The sequence below is a fragment of the Gavia stellata genome, chromosome 12 (assembly GCF_030936135.1).
Source record: "Gavia stellata isolate bGavSte3 chromosome 12, bGavSte3.hap2, whole genome shotgun sequence".
NCBI lineage: Eukaryota > Metazoa > Chordata > Aves > Gaviiformes > Gaviidae > Gavia > Gavia stellata.
The window spans coordinates 18,400,724-18,421,898 of record NC_082605.1 but is presented as its reverse complement, the minus strand read 5'-3'; the positions used below and the strand labels follow the sequence as shown (position 1 = coordinate 18,421,898).

General features: G+C 44.6%; 1 protein-coding gene across 1 annotated transcript in view; it reads left to right on the top strand.

Moving 5' to 3' along the window:
- The window catches only part of LRIG1 (leucine rich repeats and immunoglobulin like domains 1), a 93,297-nt gene extending 73,654 nt beyond the window's left edge, over positions 1-19,643 (top strand). Inside the window, exons 10-20 of the mRNA XM_059823488.1 lie at positions 1,836-1,916; positions 7,383-7,454; positions 8,764-8,835; positions 11,091-11,254; positions 13,083-13,403; positions 14,048-14,329; positions 14,891-15,310; positions 16,630-16,752; positions 17,345-17,509; positions 18,618-18,926; positions 19,127-19,643. Of these exons, the coding sequence (XP_059679471.1) occupies positions 1,836-1,916; positions 7,383-7,454; positions 8,764-8,835; positions 11,091-11,254; positions 13,083-13,403; positions 14,048-14,329; positions 14,891-15,310; positions 16,630-16,752; positions 17,345-17,509; positions 18,618-18,926; positions 19,127-19,359 (2,242 nt within the window). The 3' untranslated portion in view covers positions 19,360-19,643. The remainder of the gene's footprint in view (positions 1-1,835; positions 1,917-7,382; positions 7,455-8,763; positions 8,836-11,090; positions 11,255-13,082; positions 13,404-14,047; positions 14,330-14,890; positions 15,311-16,629; positions 16,753-17,344; positions 17,510-18,617; positions 18,927-19,126) is intronic.
- The last annotated feature ends 1,532 nt before the right edge of the window (positions 19,644-21,175 follow it).

The window sequence follows — 21,175 nt, the reverse complement described above, 5'->3', positions numbered from 1 at the left end:
TTCCTCCTTTCTGACACTAAACCTTTGAGTTGCCTCTGGATGAACAAGCAATACCATTTTCTTTTCCTTTTTCAAGAAAACACAATGTGTGGCAGTCAATTAATAAAAGTGTGTGTCAGAGAGCTCCTACAGGCTGTTCCCACTTGTCTGTCTCTGCCATGGGAAAGGGTTTGCTGGTCCAAAGACCGGTAGCCTGTGGTGGAACTGAAGAGGAGAAATGTCTGAGAAGGGATTTGCCCTTAAAAAACAAACAGAACGACGGGAATTGGCTTGGCAACCATAGAGGAAACATAGACCCTTAGCTCCAGGAGGATATATTTGCTCCTGCCCCACTCAGCACTGAAAATGTGAGCACATCAAAGCATCTCTCCTGGACATGTCTCTTATGCCACCACAGCATTATATGCACCCAAACCCCACGGGGATGTTGAGTTTTTATCCATCCCTTTGGCATGGACCTACCCACAGATCACCCTGACATCCGCAATGATTCTGGCTAAGGCCAGGGTTCCCCAGGGACACGAGACTCAGGTCTCACGCTGAAGCCCACTGAGAAACAGGAATTGTGGCTTTTCACCATCTCCCTTCACATCTTCAGCTCACACACCAAAGCAGAGAAACAAGCAAAGATTGCAGCCAGCTTAGGTACTGAGAGCAAAAGTCTCAGCCCCGTCTCGGCTGAGGAAAACCATGCCAATATTGAAACCGTGGGATTTTTTTTTAATTTCTGTTCTCTTCTTTTGGGTTATTGTGTATTTGTGCCACATAGCTCAGAAGCTACACTATGATGCTTGTGTCTGGAATGTTGCAAAATGCAGGGGGCTCTGTTTTGGAAGTATTTTTCTTTTTTGGGCTTTATATATTTAAACTGGAAATGTTCTGATAATAATCTTCAAAAGGTGCGAAAGGAGTACCTGAGGGTTCAGGGGGGTTATCTGGATGGTTTAGTTTGCTTTGTTGTTGGTTTTTCTAGGTTTTAAATCAGAGTGATGGAACAAAACCAACAAAGCCTATTTATTTTTTTTCTTTCTTTCTTTTTACTTAACATTAGAAATGATGAATTTCTGTCTGTGTTGCTGGGTATTCATTGCTAGCTGGAATTAAAGCTAGGAGGGAAGGATTTTTAAACAGGCTGTTTAAACAGCTTTTGTGGATCTCTGTTTGTTCTGTGTGCTTGTTTTTCTTCAGACCTCTTTGACTCGTGTAATTGATGGTCAATTTGAAAGCCAAAAGAAGCTAACTCTGAAAAAGGAATTCTTACTCATTTTTTAAAGAAGGTGGTTATACAGAGAGTTAGGCTTATGTAGTGATGATAGCGCTTTCCTTTGTTGAGGTTTCAAGTTCATTGCCAGAAAAAAATGCAGCTTCATAGAAAATACACCAAATTATCTTCCAAAGATATAGCTATAGATGAATATATTGGAATAGCCAAAGTTATCTTAACTTATGATAGTAGCATTTAAGAACAGCTGTTTCTTGTAGTTTAGTTTTGGGACTTTATTTTCTTCTTCTTCTTCCTCCTTTTGTTTGGATGCACAGAATTAGAAAAGGACCTGTTAAAAAGTAGCTGTCTGCTACTGCTGCTGTCTCAGAAACAGAGGGTCTCAGCTAGGAAAAAGCCAGGGCTCTTCTTGGAATGCACCATCTCAGCATGGGTCAATGCAGGAAAAGTGATTAGTGCTGCTTTGCTGAAGGACTCGGCTTTTTCTGGTAACTGTCAGGAGAAAATGGGAAGCTCTTCATGTGGCATTCTCAAACTTCCTTCTGTTTGTTTTTAACGATGAGCCTACGACTAAGACACTGATTATGAGCTCTCTCTCTTGTCCTCTCCCTAGGGAACTGGACCACAATGACATCTCAGGCACAATAGAAGATACCAGCGGAGCCTTTACAGGCCTAGAAAACCTAAGCAAGCTGTGAGTATCCCTGGCTTGGAAGTTCTACAAAGCAGTTGCGTTGTGTGCCTGTGCGGGAGCGGGTCTCTCCAATGTAGCCTTCCACCCTTTGGAACAAGATAAAACTTGACAGAAAATCTGAGATGTAGTAGTTTTGCAGGCTTACTGCAAGAGTGCAAATGTGGTTATCAAGCATTTGTGTTTCTAAGCAGATACGAGGCGATTATAGTCCTTTTAAAGCGATGAACAGACGGTGCCCCATACTGTAGTTCAGAGATGCAGGAGAGAGAAACTTGTTTTCATCTGTAAGATTCAGCACAACTGTTCTTTGCTTCCAAAAGCAAACAGCACCAAAAAAGACCCCTTACAATCTTCAGCGAAGCACTGATTGATGCAGCAAATAACAATAAACAGAAGAGAAAAATCACCCCATTTCCTGTTACAACAGAGGATTGAAACAGGATTCGTTTCTGTGGGATACTCTGTCTGAGAGTGATCTTTTGGGCTTGCTTCCATGTGCAGCGACAATAAAAGGCACCATGGGGCATAGGCTCTTGAAGAGATGAAAAGAAACCTAAGGCAAGCATGCGCCTTGCAAATGTTTATAGCTTGCTTGGCCTTCGCAAGTATTTTCACATTGCTCTGTGCTTGTTCGTATTCCATTTGAAATCAGCTATATAAATCAGCCCTGTCAGAGAAGTCTCTGATGGCTTGTGACAAATCAAGAGTCTTTCTAATCATTACCTCTTGCCTTTGTTTAAGTTCTCGGCACCCCCCATCACGCTGTCTCTGATGCTGAGATGGCACAGCCAGAGGTGCAGTAAAAGTACCTCGATGGATAGCAGATGGCTAGAATGAATCCTGGCAGGCGGTATATTGTCACGATCGCATTAGAGACTCCTGGGGGAGTGGGAAGAGTCGTGGCAGGATTTGTGGGGATGTAATGCTTAGATGGAAAAGAAAAATTTTGAAGTCACAGACGTAGAGGGCATTTGATCATTGTTGAGGGGAGTCACTGGATCCAAGAAGAGGGGAACCGAGTTGTAGCTGTGTGTAAAGTGAGGCAGAAGGCAGAGAGGACTTAAGGACCAGGGGAGTCAGGCAGGGAGGTAGACGAAGTATGGGAGAGAGAGAGGCCAGTAGGAATCGCTGTGCACGTGGAGTCAGGATATCTTTCCACAGGTTGCTAGAGAAAAGGCAGAGGAGCAGATGTGGTGTTTGGGAGAGTCCTTCGCTGCTGTTGCTGAAGTCTTTGGTTTGTCTGAAGAAACTAGTGAAAGCATGGGAGTGGCTAGAAGGGTAGTGGGAGCAGAGGCTTTGTCCAGAGGGATTTGCAGGCTGTAGGATTGTGAGTCTGTAGTGCTGCTTTGACAAGGGAGAGAAGGTGGAGGAAAGGAGTGGAGAGAGAGAGCTGTCCTGGTGGGACGTCCACTGTAGGGCATCCCTCCAACGTGGCCACTGGCATGGGAGCAAAAGTGGCGGTCTCAAGTGATTCGGGTATCTTAGAAATGCTGGGTGCAAATAACAGGAGAGAGGTGAAAAAGCCCGAGGGGAGAGCATTGAGGGAAAGAGTTCAGCAAAAGGATTGACTCAGCAACCAGGAGAATTGAGCACTGATGAGTAGCGGGGGTCAGGCAGAGGCCAGGAGGTACGGCAGGGAGCAGGAGGAGGAAGGAAGGGAGCAAAGGCAGCCCGCGGGGTTGTGAGGGTTGTGTGTTTGGAGCTCTGGGCAGAGCAGCTATCGCTCCCCTGTGAAATAGCCATGGCCTGATCTGATGTTTATCATCTGGCACGAGGAGCTGCTTCAAAAGATGTCCGGTTTTGTCTGCTGTTAGCAAAGGGTGCAACGCGGGCTTGTGCACGTCTAAAGAAGCTGGGTTTGCATCTTTTTTTCACGTCGTTGACCTCTGTGTTCCATTGCATGTGGACTTGGGCAAGTCTGGGTCTGGCTGAACGCAGGGAAAGACATGTGCCCGTGGTTTGTGGGGAGAATTGCAGTGAATTTTGGAAGAGCATGTGGATCAGGTTGGTCTTGGGCAGACAGGAGTGGTTTGATTACCTAACAGAGCAAACCTGCTGTTGGACAGACAGGTTGCTGGGATTGTTCATTGTCAGCCAGAGTGTGTGGCTAGAAAAATGCTCAGAATATGAGATTATTTAATTTTATTTTTTGAGGTGTTTTGGGGATACTAGGGAGTAGTCACTTTTAAAGGGTTCTGCTTAGGTTTGTTTTAGCTCATCAGCACGTAAATCCCAAACTTGTAATTTCATGTAAGGCTGAAGTGAGTATCCCTCTTGCTGGCAGGATTTTTCCTAAATAAAATAGAATATCAGCCTTTACAGCAAACAATTCACTGCATGATTTAGGGCCTGTGTTTAAACCATCAACCAGCTTTAAATGCATTAGCATAAAAAAATAAATAGGCACTTCAGAGGAGGCCTTCCAATGAATTAATAATCACCTCAGCTCTGTGGAGATTGCCTTAAAAGCTGTTCCCCTTTGATCTGGCACAGATTAGCCTCTGAAAGGATTTAGCACAGAGAGGGTTGTTCACTCAAATGAAGGTGTTAAACTGAGAGGTGGGGAGGCCAGTCACTTTAGCCTTCTCTGAATTATATATGAAGCTCTCCAGGACGGAGAGCACAGGCCTAAATTAAAAGGTTGCTTCAAGAAAGAGGGAGTTGAGAAGCACCGAAGCATGAAAAGCATCAGTGGAATCACTGGGGAACAACAAGTTTCCTAATTATTCAAGCTGCTAAATGTAACCGGTTTTTTGATGGCTCACTCAGTGACTGAGATCTTCCTGCAGGTGCAAAACTGGCTGGAGGAGAAAATGCTGCTTTCTAATGAATTGCGTGCCTAGCGTGTAATTACACTTATGCAATCACCAAGAGAGCATGCTTGCGCCTAGCTCTGCCGACAGTGGAGGAGCGTTTCTGGACTGCAGCAGGCAGGCTAATTGCAGAGCTGCATACCGCCGCGTTTGCATTCCAGCGTGCCACACAGCCCTTTGAAGGGGGCCGCTGGGTTCAAACCATTTCAGAATTGGAGAAGTGGTTAGCTGAGATTTGAAAGGTGTAATGATTTTAATGAGTTTGCTGGGGCATGGCGTTATTACCAGCGTGTTACGTATTTCTCATGTATTTAGCCATAAAATTGTATGCACCTATACAAGTGGTGTATACATTGTGTATTGACATCCCCAGACATACTGCTTAGCTCTGCGCAGATAAATAAACAGATATCACCAGTATCTCCAATTTTGAAAGTCCAAGATCCACTGTAACCAATAAATAGAAATCTCCAGTTATCAAACCCAAGCTCAGCAAAACACCCTCATTTAGGAATGTGGCTCCAGAAATCAGTGTGTATGGATGCAGCCATATGACCAGAGTTTGCACATAGTAAATTATTTACTATATTAATCATTCTAATGGATTTTTCAAAGCCTTCATTAATACAACATCCCTTTTACCAAATGATGGTACACATGATTGCACACATCCTTTGGTGCTTGGGGTATTTCACCCAGAGCAAAAAGCCACACACGCTCTCACGCAATAAATAGGACCTCTGATTCCCTGGGTTTGGTGCTGTAGCAAGGAGCTCAGTAAAGCTCACTGTAGATACTTAGAATTATACTGTCGATTAAGCAGGTTGCAGCTATCTGGAGCCTTTAATTGGCCACCAGCATGCCTATGATAGCTGTCTTTATTCTCGCCTCAAATCAAATAATTAACGAAGGGACACACCTCTGAAAATTCAGCTGTGGTTTTGTACCAAGTTAGCTCTGCCCATAAGAAGGGGCTTTGAGTGTGTGTCTCACTAGGGAGGCTGGGAGGTGGCTTTGCCTGAAACCGAAGCTTTTGGTTGTGTTTTGCTCTGGAATGGTAAGATTTGTGATTCTGGGGCCACAGACCTTTTGTATGGAGCTAGGAGTAACCGGCCTTTCCTGTCTACTCAAGAATTAGAGTGGTGGCTCATCCGGCAATACCGCTGTCAGGGTGATTGATTTTGTGAGGACCTACTTGGGGTCATGGTGTTGCCCAGTGGCAGGCACCCAAATTCCCTCCAAAGACAACAGGCTGCAAGGACAAATTGTGATGCGGTCTCAGTCCTCCCTGTCGTAACAGCCAGCGTGATGAGCCCCATTTTTGCTTTCTACCTGGTATGGCATCCATTGCTTTCATCCACACAGAAACTGGGCTTTCTGAGTGCCAGTGTTGAGACACCAAATTATCTTGACATTTGAAGGGTGCTTTGTGGAAAGCTCTAACAAGCTCCTGCAAATGTATTTGCTCGTATAATGGCCGCACGTGCTCCATCTTGTACCCCAGCCTCCGTTCCCCAAGCCAGTGTTAGCCATCATAGTTCTAGGGCCTTTTTAGGGTGCAAATATAGGTTACACCCTATGTTGAAGGAAAGACCTTGAAGGAAACACAATCAAATGCAGCACTGTATGTGCCAGTTTTTTACTTGAGGTGTTAGTGATGACATGCGTTGGACACCATGTGAAGCAGGTGGTGATAAAAGACGCACCTGGAAGTTAAACCTTAGACAGAGAGAACCTGGGGAAGGAACGCATTTCCTAATTAATGACATTGGCTGATGTTTTATTAAAACAGTTGAGGAGACTATCCATTTTGCATGAACCCTGCCCCTGACCGATCACCACTGGTCAATATTTATAGAGAATGGTTACTTTGCAGATAGCAGCAGGGCTGCGATCGCTCCAGCTGGCTCTTGCCTGCTGATCGTCCCGCTCCTGCCGCTGCGTAGCACTGCCTCCTGATTCAGAGGAGTGCTCTCTGGTCATAGATGCAAGCAAGCACGCTCCTCAGCTCTGTACATTGCCTTTTCTCTTCTTCCTTTTGCTCCTTGAAATTACCACTCGGCTATTATTTATTGCGTTATATTACTTTGCTGTTGTATTTATAATAAGCCAAGGAAGGGAATCTGCAGTCACTTCAGTTAGCTGCTGTATAAATGTGCAGCCAAGAGACAGCCCTCAGCCCTTGTGTGTGGATGTCCGTTCAGGCCAAGCAGCAGTGAATAAATTACCACTCTTTTACTATCTGGGAAGAAGTCAGAAGTGAAAAGTGTTGCAGGGAGAGACCAAAATCTTGTTAAACTGTCATTGCACTTAATCCTGTCCACAGCCAGCCTGCAAAGAATAAGGGGGACCTTCTGTAACTCAGCAAGCTGGTTTCCAAGCACTGGAGCAAACCTGCCTTTTTACATGATATGGCACATTCCCTTTTGTGCTGTCATCACTATTAAATTCGAATACAGATAAAAGGATTTAATTTCAGGAGTGGGAAAGCGAGTGTACTTCAGCCCTGTTAATCTCCATGCAGTTCAGATTTCCTGGGACTTACACTGAGCACCTATATCAGATAAAGCCACATTAATTGTGTTCCTTCTTTTTTCTGCCCCCTCCCCATTTTCTTTCTGTTTATCTGGCACTGGATGTTTGGAAACTGCAGAACTCTGTTTGGAAACAAGATCAAGTCAGTGGCCAAGAAAGCGTTCTCAGGGTTGGAGGCCCTGGAGCACCTGTGAGTAACCCACCATGCCTCAGAGTTTGGGAAGGGGGGTCTGCCAAAAGTGGCTGCTTGAGAGATCTGCTAGCAATTTAATAGTGTCTTTGTAAACTGAGAAGCCAGTCCATTTGTGGGGGCCACCTGCTTCCTTCTCATTATAAGTCCGCCTCAACTTTGGCCTTTTTTTGTGCCAGGAACAAAGTTATAGAACATATGGCAAATCTCCATGCTCCCAATTTTTTGATTTGTTCTTGGATAAATATCGCCTTGACTTGCATATTGCTTCTTTGCGGGCTGTTAGCAATGAAGATATGCTATTTCAGATATAGCACTCTCTCCTCCTCCCTTGCCCCAGCTTCCTCCTAAATCTAGGCTCTGGCAGTGACGCATGTTGCAAATGACTGCTTACGGTGCAGGCACCGAACATCCCCATTCAGCACAACTGCCTTAGAGCGATTTGCAAGAAGTAAATTCTGGCTGCTGCTATGTAATTTTTTTCTGTGTCCCAAGGCTGATGACTGCAGCAGTGATTCATGAACAACTTCCTTTCTGAATTAAGACAAGTTGAAGTATATGTGATTTTGCTCTAGATATTTTATTGGCTGTTGATCGTATGAAATGTTATGACCATTAAGAACATACTGAAAGGGTAGGGCTGCCTGACTGGGGGGGTGTGTTCCCAGATAAAGGATCCCTTATTAGTGGTCTGCTGAGATTCTCCTCTGCAAGCAGTGCTTGTCTGTCCTACACTTCACTTCGTAAACTTAAGCCCTACATCTGACACTGTCCTTTTTCAGAGGACAAGTGAATTGTTTAATTAGCAGTAGTTGTGAGGGGAACTTTTAAGAATACCTTCTTTTGGAAACATTGCAATGTTTTTTGAACATGATAGTATCCTCTCAAAGTCACTTTCAAATAACTTCTCAGATGCCGTTTAGTGCAAGTATTTGCTTTCTTTATGTTTGCTGAAAGTCTAGCCTGGGATACGACATTCCTGACTATCTTTGGTTATCGAGGGGGCTGAGGAATTTCTGAGCTATGGATGATGGAGGTAGCTGAGACTGAGAAAGTGTAGTGAGAAGATGGGGTACAGAATGACTTAGTGATTCATTCCCATAATTTTTGCTGGTTGACTATTGTTCGGCAATACTTACTCAACATTAAAGTGTTTTGTGGAAAGCCATTTCTATGAGCCACAAGTAATATGGTCTTAAAAAGAAGCTACCAAATCACCTGCTATTGGAGTCATTGCTTAAATATGGAGAGACTTTATCACAGCCGTAGCATCTCTTTAGTTCACATTGCCTTTGGTTGTGTTCTGCAGGAACCTTGGCGATAACGCCATCCGCTCAATTCAAGCAGACGCTTTTGCGAAGATGAAGAGCCTGCGGCAGCTGTAAGTAATTGCTCTGTACACCCCATTAAGGAGGCAGGGATGCTGCTTGTCCTGGATGTGAGAAGTAGCACGTTGTTTCCAATGGGGTGTTATTCACATTACCACTCATTTATTTCCTCCTCCCCCCGTCCTCCTCTGCAGGGTGTTTTTACACATGAGTAGATGTCACGGGAACATCTTGCATTTAATAGTGAGTGAAATTAGATCATCGGAACAGGTTCTTCCAGCAGGTTCGCATCTGTGCAATTATTCATCTCTGCTCAGGAAGTCCAGCCCTGGTCCTGTTTGCGATCTCTCCTTCTCACGCTGCCACTGATTTAATTCCCAGTGGCCCATCTGCTCCTTCGCTGTACCTATGTTTGGGGTTTGCATACAGTACTGACATGTCAGTGATAAGCACCATTTGAACTGGATCCACTTGTCATCCAGCCTTCTGGTGTAAAAATACAGATGTGTTATGAGAGCTGCTGCTTGTGCTCCAAGCTGGGGCTCTGCACTGTTATCGGACACTGTTTCCAGTTCTGCCTGGTTTCCTTTTCTCTTCTTCTCCATAAATATTTAATCCATTGTCAGTGCATTGCTACACTCTGGAGTTAGTGCAATGTCTGTGGAACAAGAAATCACTTATTTGGTATTTGGGCAGGTTCAGATTCTTCTTCCTGACTTTGGAAATGGGAATCGGATGGTCGATGTTAGCAACGACATTTAATACCAGTGACTGGGGAATGAATAAGATAAATGTTGCATGTCCATTGTTTGTTTAACCACCTTATCTTTTGCACTGACTCTTGAAACAAAATTGAGGTGAAAGATTGATGTTATTAGAGAAGAGCTTGTGGGATCCCAGATATTGTGAAGGAACCTTTATACCATGGAGAAGGTGGCTTTCAGATAGGGTACATGCAGATATTGTACTGAAGTCTTAAATACTAAGGGTCTCTCTGACCTGTCCCAGCTAGCCAGCAGTGTTTATGCTATCACTTGTATTAGGGGCTACACATCTTTCTAGGACAAAGTGGACAACTTTGGAAAATCAGATCCCTGTGTTCCCTCATTCCCTCCCTCTCCAGTCCCTTTCTTTCTTTTCCCCTTTCCTGGCTAGTTTCAGATTTCAGGATTTCCTGAGGTTATCAGGTAGAAAAATGGGAGGAGATTCACATCTTCTTACCACACAGTGCTGGAGTTGGGATTCTGCTGTCCTCTTGATATCCTGTTCTTGCACAATGTGCAGTATTGCAGGACAGGACTTCTCTGTCCAGGGCCATTTTCCCAGTCTCTTGAGGCATCCTCATACTCGATTTGAGGGATCAGACTGGGTTTTCCTAGGATCTCAGACTAAACCAGACCAAAGTCTGAATTCCCTGTTGCTGTAAACTTCACTGGCCCCAGAGCTATGCTGAGCCACAATTTGGCCCAGAATATTTAGAAAAAAATCCTGAGGTTCCGCTTTTATTTGCCCCTTTTTCACAGCCCTTTTCTTAACAGAAGGTGCTAAGTTACTGTTAGGATAAATGTTTTCGTGTTTAGCTTTCCAAATGAGTCACTGTTTGTACTGGGTTTACACAAATGTCTTTGGTCATTTCTCTTTCACTGCTTCTGTTAATCAGTAAACACAACATCAGCTACACCTCTTTTCCCTGGTGATGCTGGTGTGCAAACAGGTACCTTACAGAAGGCAGGCAGGGGCCTCTCCACTTACTCCTCTGGTGTTGGCCACCGAGGGAACTAAAGGTCTTACAGCGGGAACTTGGCAACCTTTCACTGTTCCGTAATTAAGTCCTGAATTCAGTCCCCACCTAAGATGCTCAAACCACAGAGGCAGAGAAGGAGCATGTGTGGTAATTAGACAGGAGAAGTGGGAGCAGAATGGGCTGTACTGTTGACTTGTGCCTCCGCTGCGTGTCTCCTTTGTAGATGATCTGCCTCGGTTTCCCTCACTTAAGCCAGGGATGACATTTGTCGTCTGTTCCTGGGCATCACTCTGGAAGTTGGTTAATAAATATAAGGCGCTAGGGAGTGTCACTGGAGTACAGGAGTGGGCTGCTCTATGTGGAGATGAAATGCTGTTTAAATGTGTTTTGTATTTAACACCATTAGTAGTGCCTCGAGGACAACCCTGCAGTGCTTTTTTTCCTTCCACCCATGCTGGGGGTGGGAGGGAGGAATGTGTCTTAACATGAAAGGGCTGTGAGCTTTCCAGCCTTCTCTCCTTGCGGGACTCACAGCAGGCTCGTGTTGGTTTTGTTTCCCTGCAGCCACATAAACAGCGACAGCTTCCTCTGCGATTGCCAGCTGAAATGGTTGCCCCAGTGGTTAGTTGAGAAAGAGCTGCAATCCTTTGTGGTGGCCACCTGCGCCCATCCTGAGTCACTAAAAAGCAAGAGCATTTTTGCCATCGTGCCAGAAAGTTTTGTGTGTGGTAAGTCTTGCCTGTGTGTTTTGAGGTTGTATGAAGGGTAGGACTCACTTGGGAAACATTTTCTTTGACTACTAGCATGTTATTATGAGAGAGTTTCTGTTTTGTTTTGTTATTCAGTGGGATCAAAGGAAGCCCAAGCCTGCATTTTAAAAATTTGTCATTGGCTACAACTTATTTCCCACCAAAACCACACAGTGCATTGCTTGCATCTAGGGTGTTCCTTACAGGGCTCCCTGAGTATTAAATCAAAAGGGACTAATGCTTGTTCCAGTTCCAAATGGGGCTGCACAGAGACTTCCCCAGTCCTCTTGGTTTGATACTACCAAGACTGCAGCTGTAATTTTTTTCACTCTGCAGCGTTCTGAGCTGCTTCTGTGGCTTTGTGTTCTTCACTTGTCTTTTCCTTCTCTTGGAAATAACAAAGGGTTAAAAAAAAAGCAGAGGAGAATCTCTCCATCACAGCTCATTTTTTTGGGCCAGTAAGGCATTGCACATGAACCAACTGACAGCTAACAACTGCATTATAATATTTATTTCTCCTACAGTTGTTTTTTCTTCTGAACAGCACCTACCACCCAAACACTGCAGCTGACTCTGCACCCAAGCTGTGGTTGCAAAGCAGCTTTACTTAATACCCAGCACACACAAACAGCTACTTCCTCTCGTAAAGAAAAGAAATGTAAATGATCAGAGGAGGCCAAAGTGATGCTGCTCATGCATCCAGCTTTTGGGCAAAATAAAGGCCTGGTTTGGTGAGGCAAACTCTGTGCTGTGGAGCCAGCCAGCGTGGATCCTGGGTGGAGCTGCACATGGCTGTTTGATGAAGGAAAAACGAGCTTTTGAAAACACTATTTAACTAAGTTGAATGCATGACTTGCATTGAACACGGAGCAAAAGCTTTGCTCCAGCTGCTGTCCCATGTCCCTCTCGATCCCAGAGTGGTAGGGCTCTGCCTAGGTGGCCTCTGTCTGAGCGAGTCTGGGAGGCTTGCTGTGTTCATCTGGAAGAAGAAGGCTCCGTCCCCACAGCAACATCACAAAGCGAAGACAGCTTTGCTTCTCTGGTGCCTGCCAAGTCCTCCAGGCACTAGTACTCCTGGTTCCAGAGGCCTGGCTGTTTAATTAAACCTTAGTCAAATATTAAATTACACCATTTGTAGAAATCTAATAAATGAATCTGCTTGGAACCTTGCTAAAACCAACAGTCTTCAGGGCAGAGAGAGAGTGTGCAAAGCTTTCCACCCCAGACGGGTGACAGGCAAATACAGCTGCTTCTGCTTTGACAGCGCGTGCTGCAGTCGCCTTGCTCGTGAGCTTTTGTCCCTAGAGGTGGCATTTGCAGCTCTTTAACTGTCCTCCTGCTCTCCCCTCCTGCTTCACGCTAATGCAGGCCTGCAGGTGAAGTTTTAAGTTCAGTATTGTTTTTCATGCATGGATTGTACAAGGAAGGATATTTTCTTTAGACCATAGTATCTTTCTGAGGTTCAGCTACATTGGTGAAGAGAGCTAGGCCTCTTGTAGGTGTCTGAGGTCACAAAGCGACCATCTCAGTCCACTGATGACAGAAGGAACCAGAGGAATGAGAGTCCTAGCTTAGATCAGCCACTCAGTGGAGTTGTGCATGGCACATCTGCACTACAGAGCCAGCCTCGATAGTGGAGTGCTTTGCAAGAGCAAGCTGCTTTCCTGGTGTAGACAACAGTGGATGTAAAAGCAGATGTGCAATAATGTCTTTCACTTACGCATTACTCATTTCTCATTGCATCTCTTTGCTCGCTCCAGTCTTTCCTCATAGTCTAGAACTAACTATGCCTGCTGTTTTCTCTTAGATGATTTCCCCAAGCCACAGATCATTATCCAGCCTGAGACGACAGTGGCTGTCCTTGGGAAGGACATCCGTTTCACTTGCTCGGCCGCCAGCAGTAGCAGCTCCCCCATGATGTTTGCATGGAAGAAAGACAATGAGATGCTGCACAATGCTGAGATTGAGAACTTTGCCCACGTGCGGGCGAAGGACGGCGAGGTGATGGAGTACACCACCATTCTGCACCTCCGGCACGTCACCTTCGCCCACGAAGGGCGTTACCAGTGTATCATCACCAACCACTTTGGCTCTACTTACTCCAGCAAGGCCCGACTCACTGTTAATGGTGAGTAGGAAGCTGCTTTCTCATTCCTTTCCTCAGCCTGAGCTGGTACAATTCTCTGGGACCCAGTTTCGGCAGGCAGTTACTCCTGAGGGTCCATTCCTGATGCTGAGGAGCTCCTAACATCTTCACACCAGCTGCTTGCATCTCAGTGGATGCTGAGAAACGCCATGTGAGGAGCACATGCCAGGCTTGTGATGGCTGCCATCCAGCCAAGCACTTCAGCAGGTTCTTAACGGCTTTAGCTGCCTCTCTTTGGCTGTTCCGGTAGAGTCTTTACCCAATGAAATGGGCAAATGAAAACAAAAATACAAAAGGATACAAAGAAGAGGGACTATAGTGATTGAAAGCGCTTTGTAGGAGAGAGAACGGGGTTTATTTCCAGGTTAACCACAGAAGAAAATTAGCTTTAATCCCAGCTCTAATGATCCTGAGTGGGGAGTCTTGGACACTGCAGACAGGTATGTGCTGTAGAAACACTGGGTTAGTCCCCAGCAGTTTAGATATATCCTGCAAAAGCAGCTTGCCATCCTTTTGCCTATGGGTGATTATCATATCCATCTCCTGCTTAGGAAGGAAGACAGAACTGCCCAGAAGATGGTGTTTTCCCCATGGAATTGCTCATCCCTTTTTCTTTTCTTTATCAGTGTTGCCCTCATTTATCAAAACTCCCCACGACATCACCAGCCGGACAGGGACAACGGCACGGCTGGAGTGTGCAGCTGAAGGACACCCCACCCCACAAATCGCCTGGCAGAAAGATGGGGGCACAGACTTCCCTGCGGCCCGAGAACGCCGCATGCACGTCATGCCTGACGACGACGTCTTCTTCATTACAGATGTGAAGATAGAAGACATGGGTGTCTACAGCTGCACGGCACAGAACTCTGCGGGGTCTGTGCTTGCCAATGCCACCCTGACTGTACTGGGTAAGATGCGTTAGTGCCCCAGGAGACGAAGTAGCCTGGAAACAGGAACTGGAAGGGATTGCTGTTCAAGCTCTTCAGCAGTTGCAGATACGGAAGAGGGACAAAGAGGCAGTGCTCTGCATTAGTCTTGTTTCATTCTTCTATGCTCTAGTTAACTAACGAAAAATACCCTGCTAATTAAAAGAAGGAGCAGTGAGTCACATTTCCTCTTGTGCCAGGGAAGCCCCTCCAACCACCCTATTTCCTGCCTAGGAAAATTACTTCAAAAGGAAATTGCACTCCATCTCTTTTGCCCTACGAAATAATTCATGTATCAGCCGTTGCCCCTTGTCCTCGGGGGTTTCTTTGTTGGGAAGACTAACACCAACTGTTTATGGGAAGGCCTTGGTTGTGACTGTTAGATCTGTTGTGGTTTGCAGCCGCCATGCTCCTGGGCGTACGGCTGCGTAGTGCATTGCTGTGCATTTGTCTGCAGGAACATCGGTTATGTTCAATACTGTTAAAAGAAATCTGTTGTTACACTGTCCCCAAGAATTAATTTCTGTGTTTATTCTCCTGCAGAGACGCCGTCTTTGATTCATCCACTGGAAGACCATGTAGTGTCTGTAGGTGAGACTGTGGCTCTGCAGTGCAAAGCCACAGGGAGCCCACCTCCCCGCATTACCTGGCTGAAAGGTGACCAGCCCCTGATCGTGACAGAAAGGCATCACTTTACCTCCGGCAACCAGCTGCTGATCGTTAGGAATGTTGTCTTGGAGGATGCTGGGAAATACACCTGTGAAATGTCCAACACGCTGGGGACAGAGCGCGCACACAGCCACGTGAGCATCTTACAGTCTCTTGGCTGTAGGAAGGACCGTACCACTGTGGGCATCATCACCATTGCCGTGGTGTGTAGCATCGTGCTGACGTCTCTGGTCTGGGTCTGCATCATCTACCAAACCAGGAAGAAGAGTGAAGAATACAGTGTCACCAACACAGGTAGCTCCTAGTCTCCTGCTAAGGCTTTCTCTGTTTGTGCTGTCGGACTTCCCACTGAGGCTGAATCGGCACGTCAGGTAGCCACACAATCACGCTGGAAAAGCAGTTGGCTTACCTCAGTGGTTCTTTTGGCTCACAAAGCTGGAACCAGCTTTCACTTGCTATTGAAGCATGTTCAGAGCTGCATTTCTCCCCTTGGCTTGCTTTTCAGAAAGGTCTTTTCCACTTGGCAGTAGTTTCAGCCATTGCTTTGCTACTTTGGTTTTCCGTGACCATAAATGATAACTGTTGGAGACAGTCTGGATTATGTCCACGATGCTGGGAACCTGTCTTACTTCTTCCTGGGAATCTGTAGTTTCAAAGACTTTGTATTCAAAACTTGAAAAATCAGACTTTGGAGTGGGAATCCCTTTTTCCATGTTGCCTGTAAGAGCTGTTGTAGCCCTGCTGATGAGGGGTATCCCTCACTTTTTCAGGGAAGAAAAGTAGTGTTTATTGCTTCCTCCTGATATTCAAGGGGGATAATTTGGTGCTGAAGTAAGTGTTGCACTGAGAATAAACTCTCCTGCCCTCAATGTTATACAGCCTCTGAACAACAGTATGGAAGAGCCAGCCTAAGGCTTCCTGCCCTGCTGGGATTTGCAGCCTTCCTATATTACCCTTAGCTTTAGATATAGTACAACATAGGATGTTAAAGACGTGGGCTCGGCAGGAATTCTTGGCTACCATATGACCAGTGCGATGTGTAAGTGGGGCTTTTCTCCCCCTTTTTTCCAGTCCTGAAAATCTAGGGCTTCATGCCTAGCATAATTGAGTGAGTTAGTATGACTGGGGAAACTGAAATTGCCTGATACATAATAATGGAGAAAGCCAAGGATAGCTAAGGGGCTTAGACTTACTTGCCTGCTTAAGTGAATTGAAGTCCCTGTTCTCCAGAAGTCTTTTACTCATGACTTTGGCAGACAGAGAACTTGAGTCAAATGAGGTATTCTGAATTTCAGGGTAAAAGGAAGGATTTGCTTGTTCTGAAGAGGCAGTTCCACCTCCATCTACCTTGTACTGACTGTGCCAAGTGCGAACACCCAGAACGGCTTTATCAGCACTATATCTCACAGCTTTAAGCTTTGAAAAATCAGGACTGGGGAGTCTGAGGGGAATGGAGTATTTAGGCAGCTCAGTTTCCATTGCATCTACAGAAAATACCCGTAAAAGATCTGGTCCCAAATCCCTCTTAAAAATGTGATTGTTTTAATGCCATTGAAACTGGAAGCCTTTATATGCTACTAGGAACTGACATTTCTCTGCTACTGTTGCTCTAGATGAGACTATTGTGCCTCCTGACGTGCCAAGCTACTTGTCTTCACAAGGGACCCTCTCTGACCGGCAGGAAGTGGTCGTCCGAGTAGATAACCAACAGCCTAACGGGCACGTAGACAGCAACGGTGAGAACTGGTTTAATTATTTTTTTTCTGTAATGCTGTATCTGAACTTGATATGAGGAGGGAGAAATCACAGTACAAAGTACTTCTGTGCTTGTTATAAGTTACCTGAAAGATCTTCATAATGTAATTCTCTAGCTACTGCGTTTGTGCAGAACAAGGATCTGTCTTTCACTTCACGAAGCTATCCTCTCCCAGTAATAACAGCGTTCGTACAAGCAGGCTGCTTCAGAAACTGCTCAGCCAGGCCCTAAGGACTACTTTTTTGCTAATTTTGGATTAGTTCTTTGGCACCAGAGTTACTCATAGTTAAGCTCTACTAGAAAATACATTAGCGTTGCCTGTCCCTGCCTTCAGGCTTAGAAATTAAATGCTGGGATTTTACAATATTTAAACACAGCACGTTAGGAAGGGAAAGTTAAACATTCTGAACTAAGATTCTCCTGAGATTGTACAGCGTTTATTCTCTTAAACATTAGTTTAAAATTATCTATTATCTCCACTGCTATTTTTTTCTCCCTTTTGCAGCTTTTACGGTAGGAATAAGACTAACAAGTCATTTAACTGAGAGCAGATGGTTGTAATCTTTAGCCAGATGGTTCGTTTGTTACAGGTATGTGTCAGACTGATGCTGGAAGGTGTCCAGATGTTGAAGCTCCCACTGCAGGTTGTAGGCAGCCAAAGCTGTGTATCGGCTATAATAAAGATACTTGGAAAACTGAAGACGTGGCTGATGGAATGCTTGTTCCAGATAAGACAGGTACAAAACCTATTAATCTGGAAAGGTATTTCGTGTTTGTACAGATCAGAAAGCTCTCCAAGTCAGACAGCATTAAGACAAGAAATTGTTACCTTCAGAAAAAAAAAAAAAAAGCCCAGAATGATTCTCAGGTGTGAGCACAGTAAATTTACTTTCTCCTGCTTGCTTTGATCCTCTATCAAGCTTGGATAGTTTGAATTCAAGGAACAGTCAGAGGCAGACTGAAGCTCATGATCGCCATTGCTTGCAGCTGGCTGATCGGTATTTTGATTTGAGCTATTCCTAAAATGTGAGAGCACTTTGAAACTGAAGGTGTTAAAATTTTTCATGCTCTTAAAAGGTGCTGTCAACTTCAAAGCTCAGCTTTTTTTTAATTTTCAAAATTTAAAGGTTGTTTTGGGCACTACACCTGCCTCTGCTCTTTGCCAATTTCTTGGGTGTTACACTCATACTTTTCTATTTTTAGAATGTGTTTTCTGTTCTGGTGCTGTATTGTAACATCCACAGAAAAACAGCCAGTGAAACAAGTTTTCTCTCCAGGAGAAACTGTAAAGTTTAATAATGGAAAGTTTTTGAGTGCAGTAAGGAAATTAACTTTCAACATTTAGAAACTCCTTCCTGCTTGCTTCTTTGAATTCTGCTCATGTCATTACTGCTAACAGTAGTAACGTATCTTGAGATAACAATATGAGTTGACAGTGATCCCTGTAAAGCAGCAGCACAAAAGTAAGAAAGGTAAAGCAGGTACAGGAAGGTTCCACTTTATATTACTACCCTGACTAGAAAGTTTGGAAAAGGAAATAAATGCACAGGTTATTTAAAAACAAGAAAGTCACAACTTCTTTGGAGTAAAAAAACCCAACTACTAAACCTATTAATTGGAACTACCTTTAGTGATAGCTACAGAGTTCTGAAAAACACAGGTATTTACTAGCCCTGTGTAAAACTGAGAAATGTCCAGATTATTTAGTGAGAGAGATTCCCACACTGCTGAGGGATGGATGAGCTAAACAGCTGCCTTTTCCTTCCGCAAGTTTTGTGCTTCAGTGCTGACAACTTCCAGCTGGTTAATCTTCGTTTGTTGCCGTTTTCTCTTCCTCCCTTAAAGGCTATGGCCTGCCAGTTGTGTGCACGGACTGCAGTGGCAGCACGGACAGCATGAACGTCCACATTTACCCCAAGGAGTCGGAGTACTACTCTGAGAGCCTTAAGACTATGGATAACACCTACCCAAACGCACTGAGCAGCAAGGAACGAAATAGGAAGAGGGGTGCAGGCACCAGCCTTCTTCATCCTCAGCCGTGCAACGGGATTGCCAGCGGCAAGAGGATGGAAACAGACGGGACCCTCTACCCCAGCAACCACGACAGAATAAGACCCGTGAGCATGACCAGCCCGCTGCTTGCAGATAAACATGGTATGTGCTTCCTTGGGGACGTCTTTTTCTCCCCAGATGGGATACAATACCATCAGGGTTATATCGGAGCCCCGTTTTCTCCCATCAGCTTTTTTAACTGGCTGAAGGGCATGAATGATAGTGGTGGCAGGGTTGGTTTTATGAGGAGCGCTGGCAGGCTGAGCATCAACTAACCACGCTGGTTCTTTGGTTTCTGGCAGGCTCTTCACAAGCAGTAGCAAAGTCTTCAGAGCTTAACAACCTTAATTTGGTGAGAGCTTCACCGGCAGGAGGGTCATTAAAGCAACTGAACGTGCTTCCTGAAATTTCCCCAACACTACTGGATTTGCAGAGCGAAGCAGAAGTGAAACAGGCTCTCCTGTCCAACGGCTACGCACCCAAGCTGTGCGACTCCGTTCATGAGCTGAAGCCACCGAACAGATCGCTGGACTGAGACGACAGACTGCCATGTGCAAATTAACAAACACGCTATTATTTTTTTTTTAATTTTTTTTTTGCACAGAGTATATAGGCTACTTACTTCTACCTCAAATCTTGAACTGATGACCTGTCAACGGCAAACAACTGAGGTATGAGAAACAAGCTTGTATGGGGAACAAACTCCTGTTCGAGCGTCATCTGTCTGTACATAGTTTAAAACTTCCCTGAGAAGTATGAAGCGTTCAAAAGTTGACTTGCATATGAAGCACATAAATGCAAGGGATTATTGTGTAAAGAGAAAAGTATTTGATACAATTGTACATAAGAGTTTTCATATATGAATATATATAAAAATATATATATCTTTTACAGAGGCTATTTTAATCTTTAGTGCATGGAAAACTGAGTGAAATTTTACAATTTTGGCAATATTGTTTTCAGTATCAGGTTGCTGTTAAACTTTGTGAGAGAAATAATTCTGGTGCCTTAAATGAATAAGCAGAACTTTAAAAAGCCAGACTGTTCCAAAGGGATTGTCCTCTTTTCAATGGAAGTTCCTTTAAATCAAGTATCAATTGGGTTACTTAGCACAAATTCCCTTCCCCTTTGAAATTTATTGCACTTAACACATTTAAACAGAGATCTTCAACCGTTTCAAACAAAGTTTATGAGAAAAAAAACACGCAGTGAGAAATTACATAGCAACCTGATTTTTTCCTATTGGTGGAAGAACTTAAATTCCATTACTTTTCAAAACTGCATAAAAGTTAGGATTTGAACTGTGACTGCGTGATATATTCGAGTGGACCACACAAGAGGCACTGAGTAATTCAGCAACAGTGCAGAGCCCTAACACAACCAGACAAAAAGGCTGTCGTGATTAGTGAGCAATCATTACCAAAATAAGTAATTCATGCAGTAGACTGTGGGGTGGTCTCATACATTGCATCACTCAAAAACTTCACAGCAGAAGGCGTTATCTGCCCCCATGTGCTGTTACAGCACTGATCACCTACAGAGCTAACTGCAGACCCCTCCCCTCCCAAACAGATGCAGCTTTACCTGTGTGAGGTGCGTACAACGATACAGCCTGGCCCTGTTTAGAAGGAATAACCTATGCCAGTATAATGCACTTTCACACCTAAAAAAATACATCTGCTCTGGAGGGGGTTTGAAACCATAGAGCTGTTTTGACAACACAACTAAAATCACACTCCTAAGCTGACGGCTGTACCGTTAATTCATCTGATACTTTTAACTTTTTTTCCTGCAGCACAATATTACCCTTTCTTGTTGAACACCATTCCCCCCATCTGCAGCCAGACTCTTTGTATGAAAATATCTGCTTGAAATGAATGATGCTGCTTTGTGTAGCAATTCTAGGCTATTCAGAAATATACTCATGTAGAAGGGAAACTGTATATTTATGGTTGAAAGTACTCTGTTGAATGGAAATGTCCCAAGTATTTTTATGTGGTCTTTTAAATTCATCCATGAATGGGGGGAAAAAGAAATACCCGCGTTGGTCAAACAGATCTTTGTCACTTCTAACTTCACTATGACGCTTTTTATTTATAGAAAGGCTGCTTTCTGTTGGTGTTGGTACCTGTGGATGGAGGACTCCCTTCCAGTTACTTGTAATTTGAGTTCTGCTAACATAAGGTTGCTAACTCTGGTGATGACTACTTTGGGGGAAGGTGTATTAGGGGGTTTTGTTACTTTTTTGCCTTAGGAGCACCTCAAATGCCAGTTCCACTGAAGCTGAGTCTGGTGGAAATCCACCTTTGCTAGTGCTGTGGCTGAAAACAAGCATCAGCGATAAGGGCAGA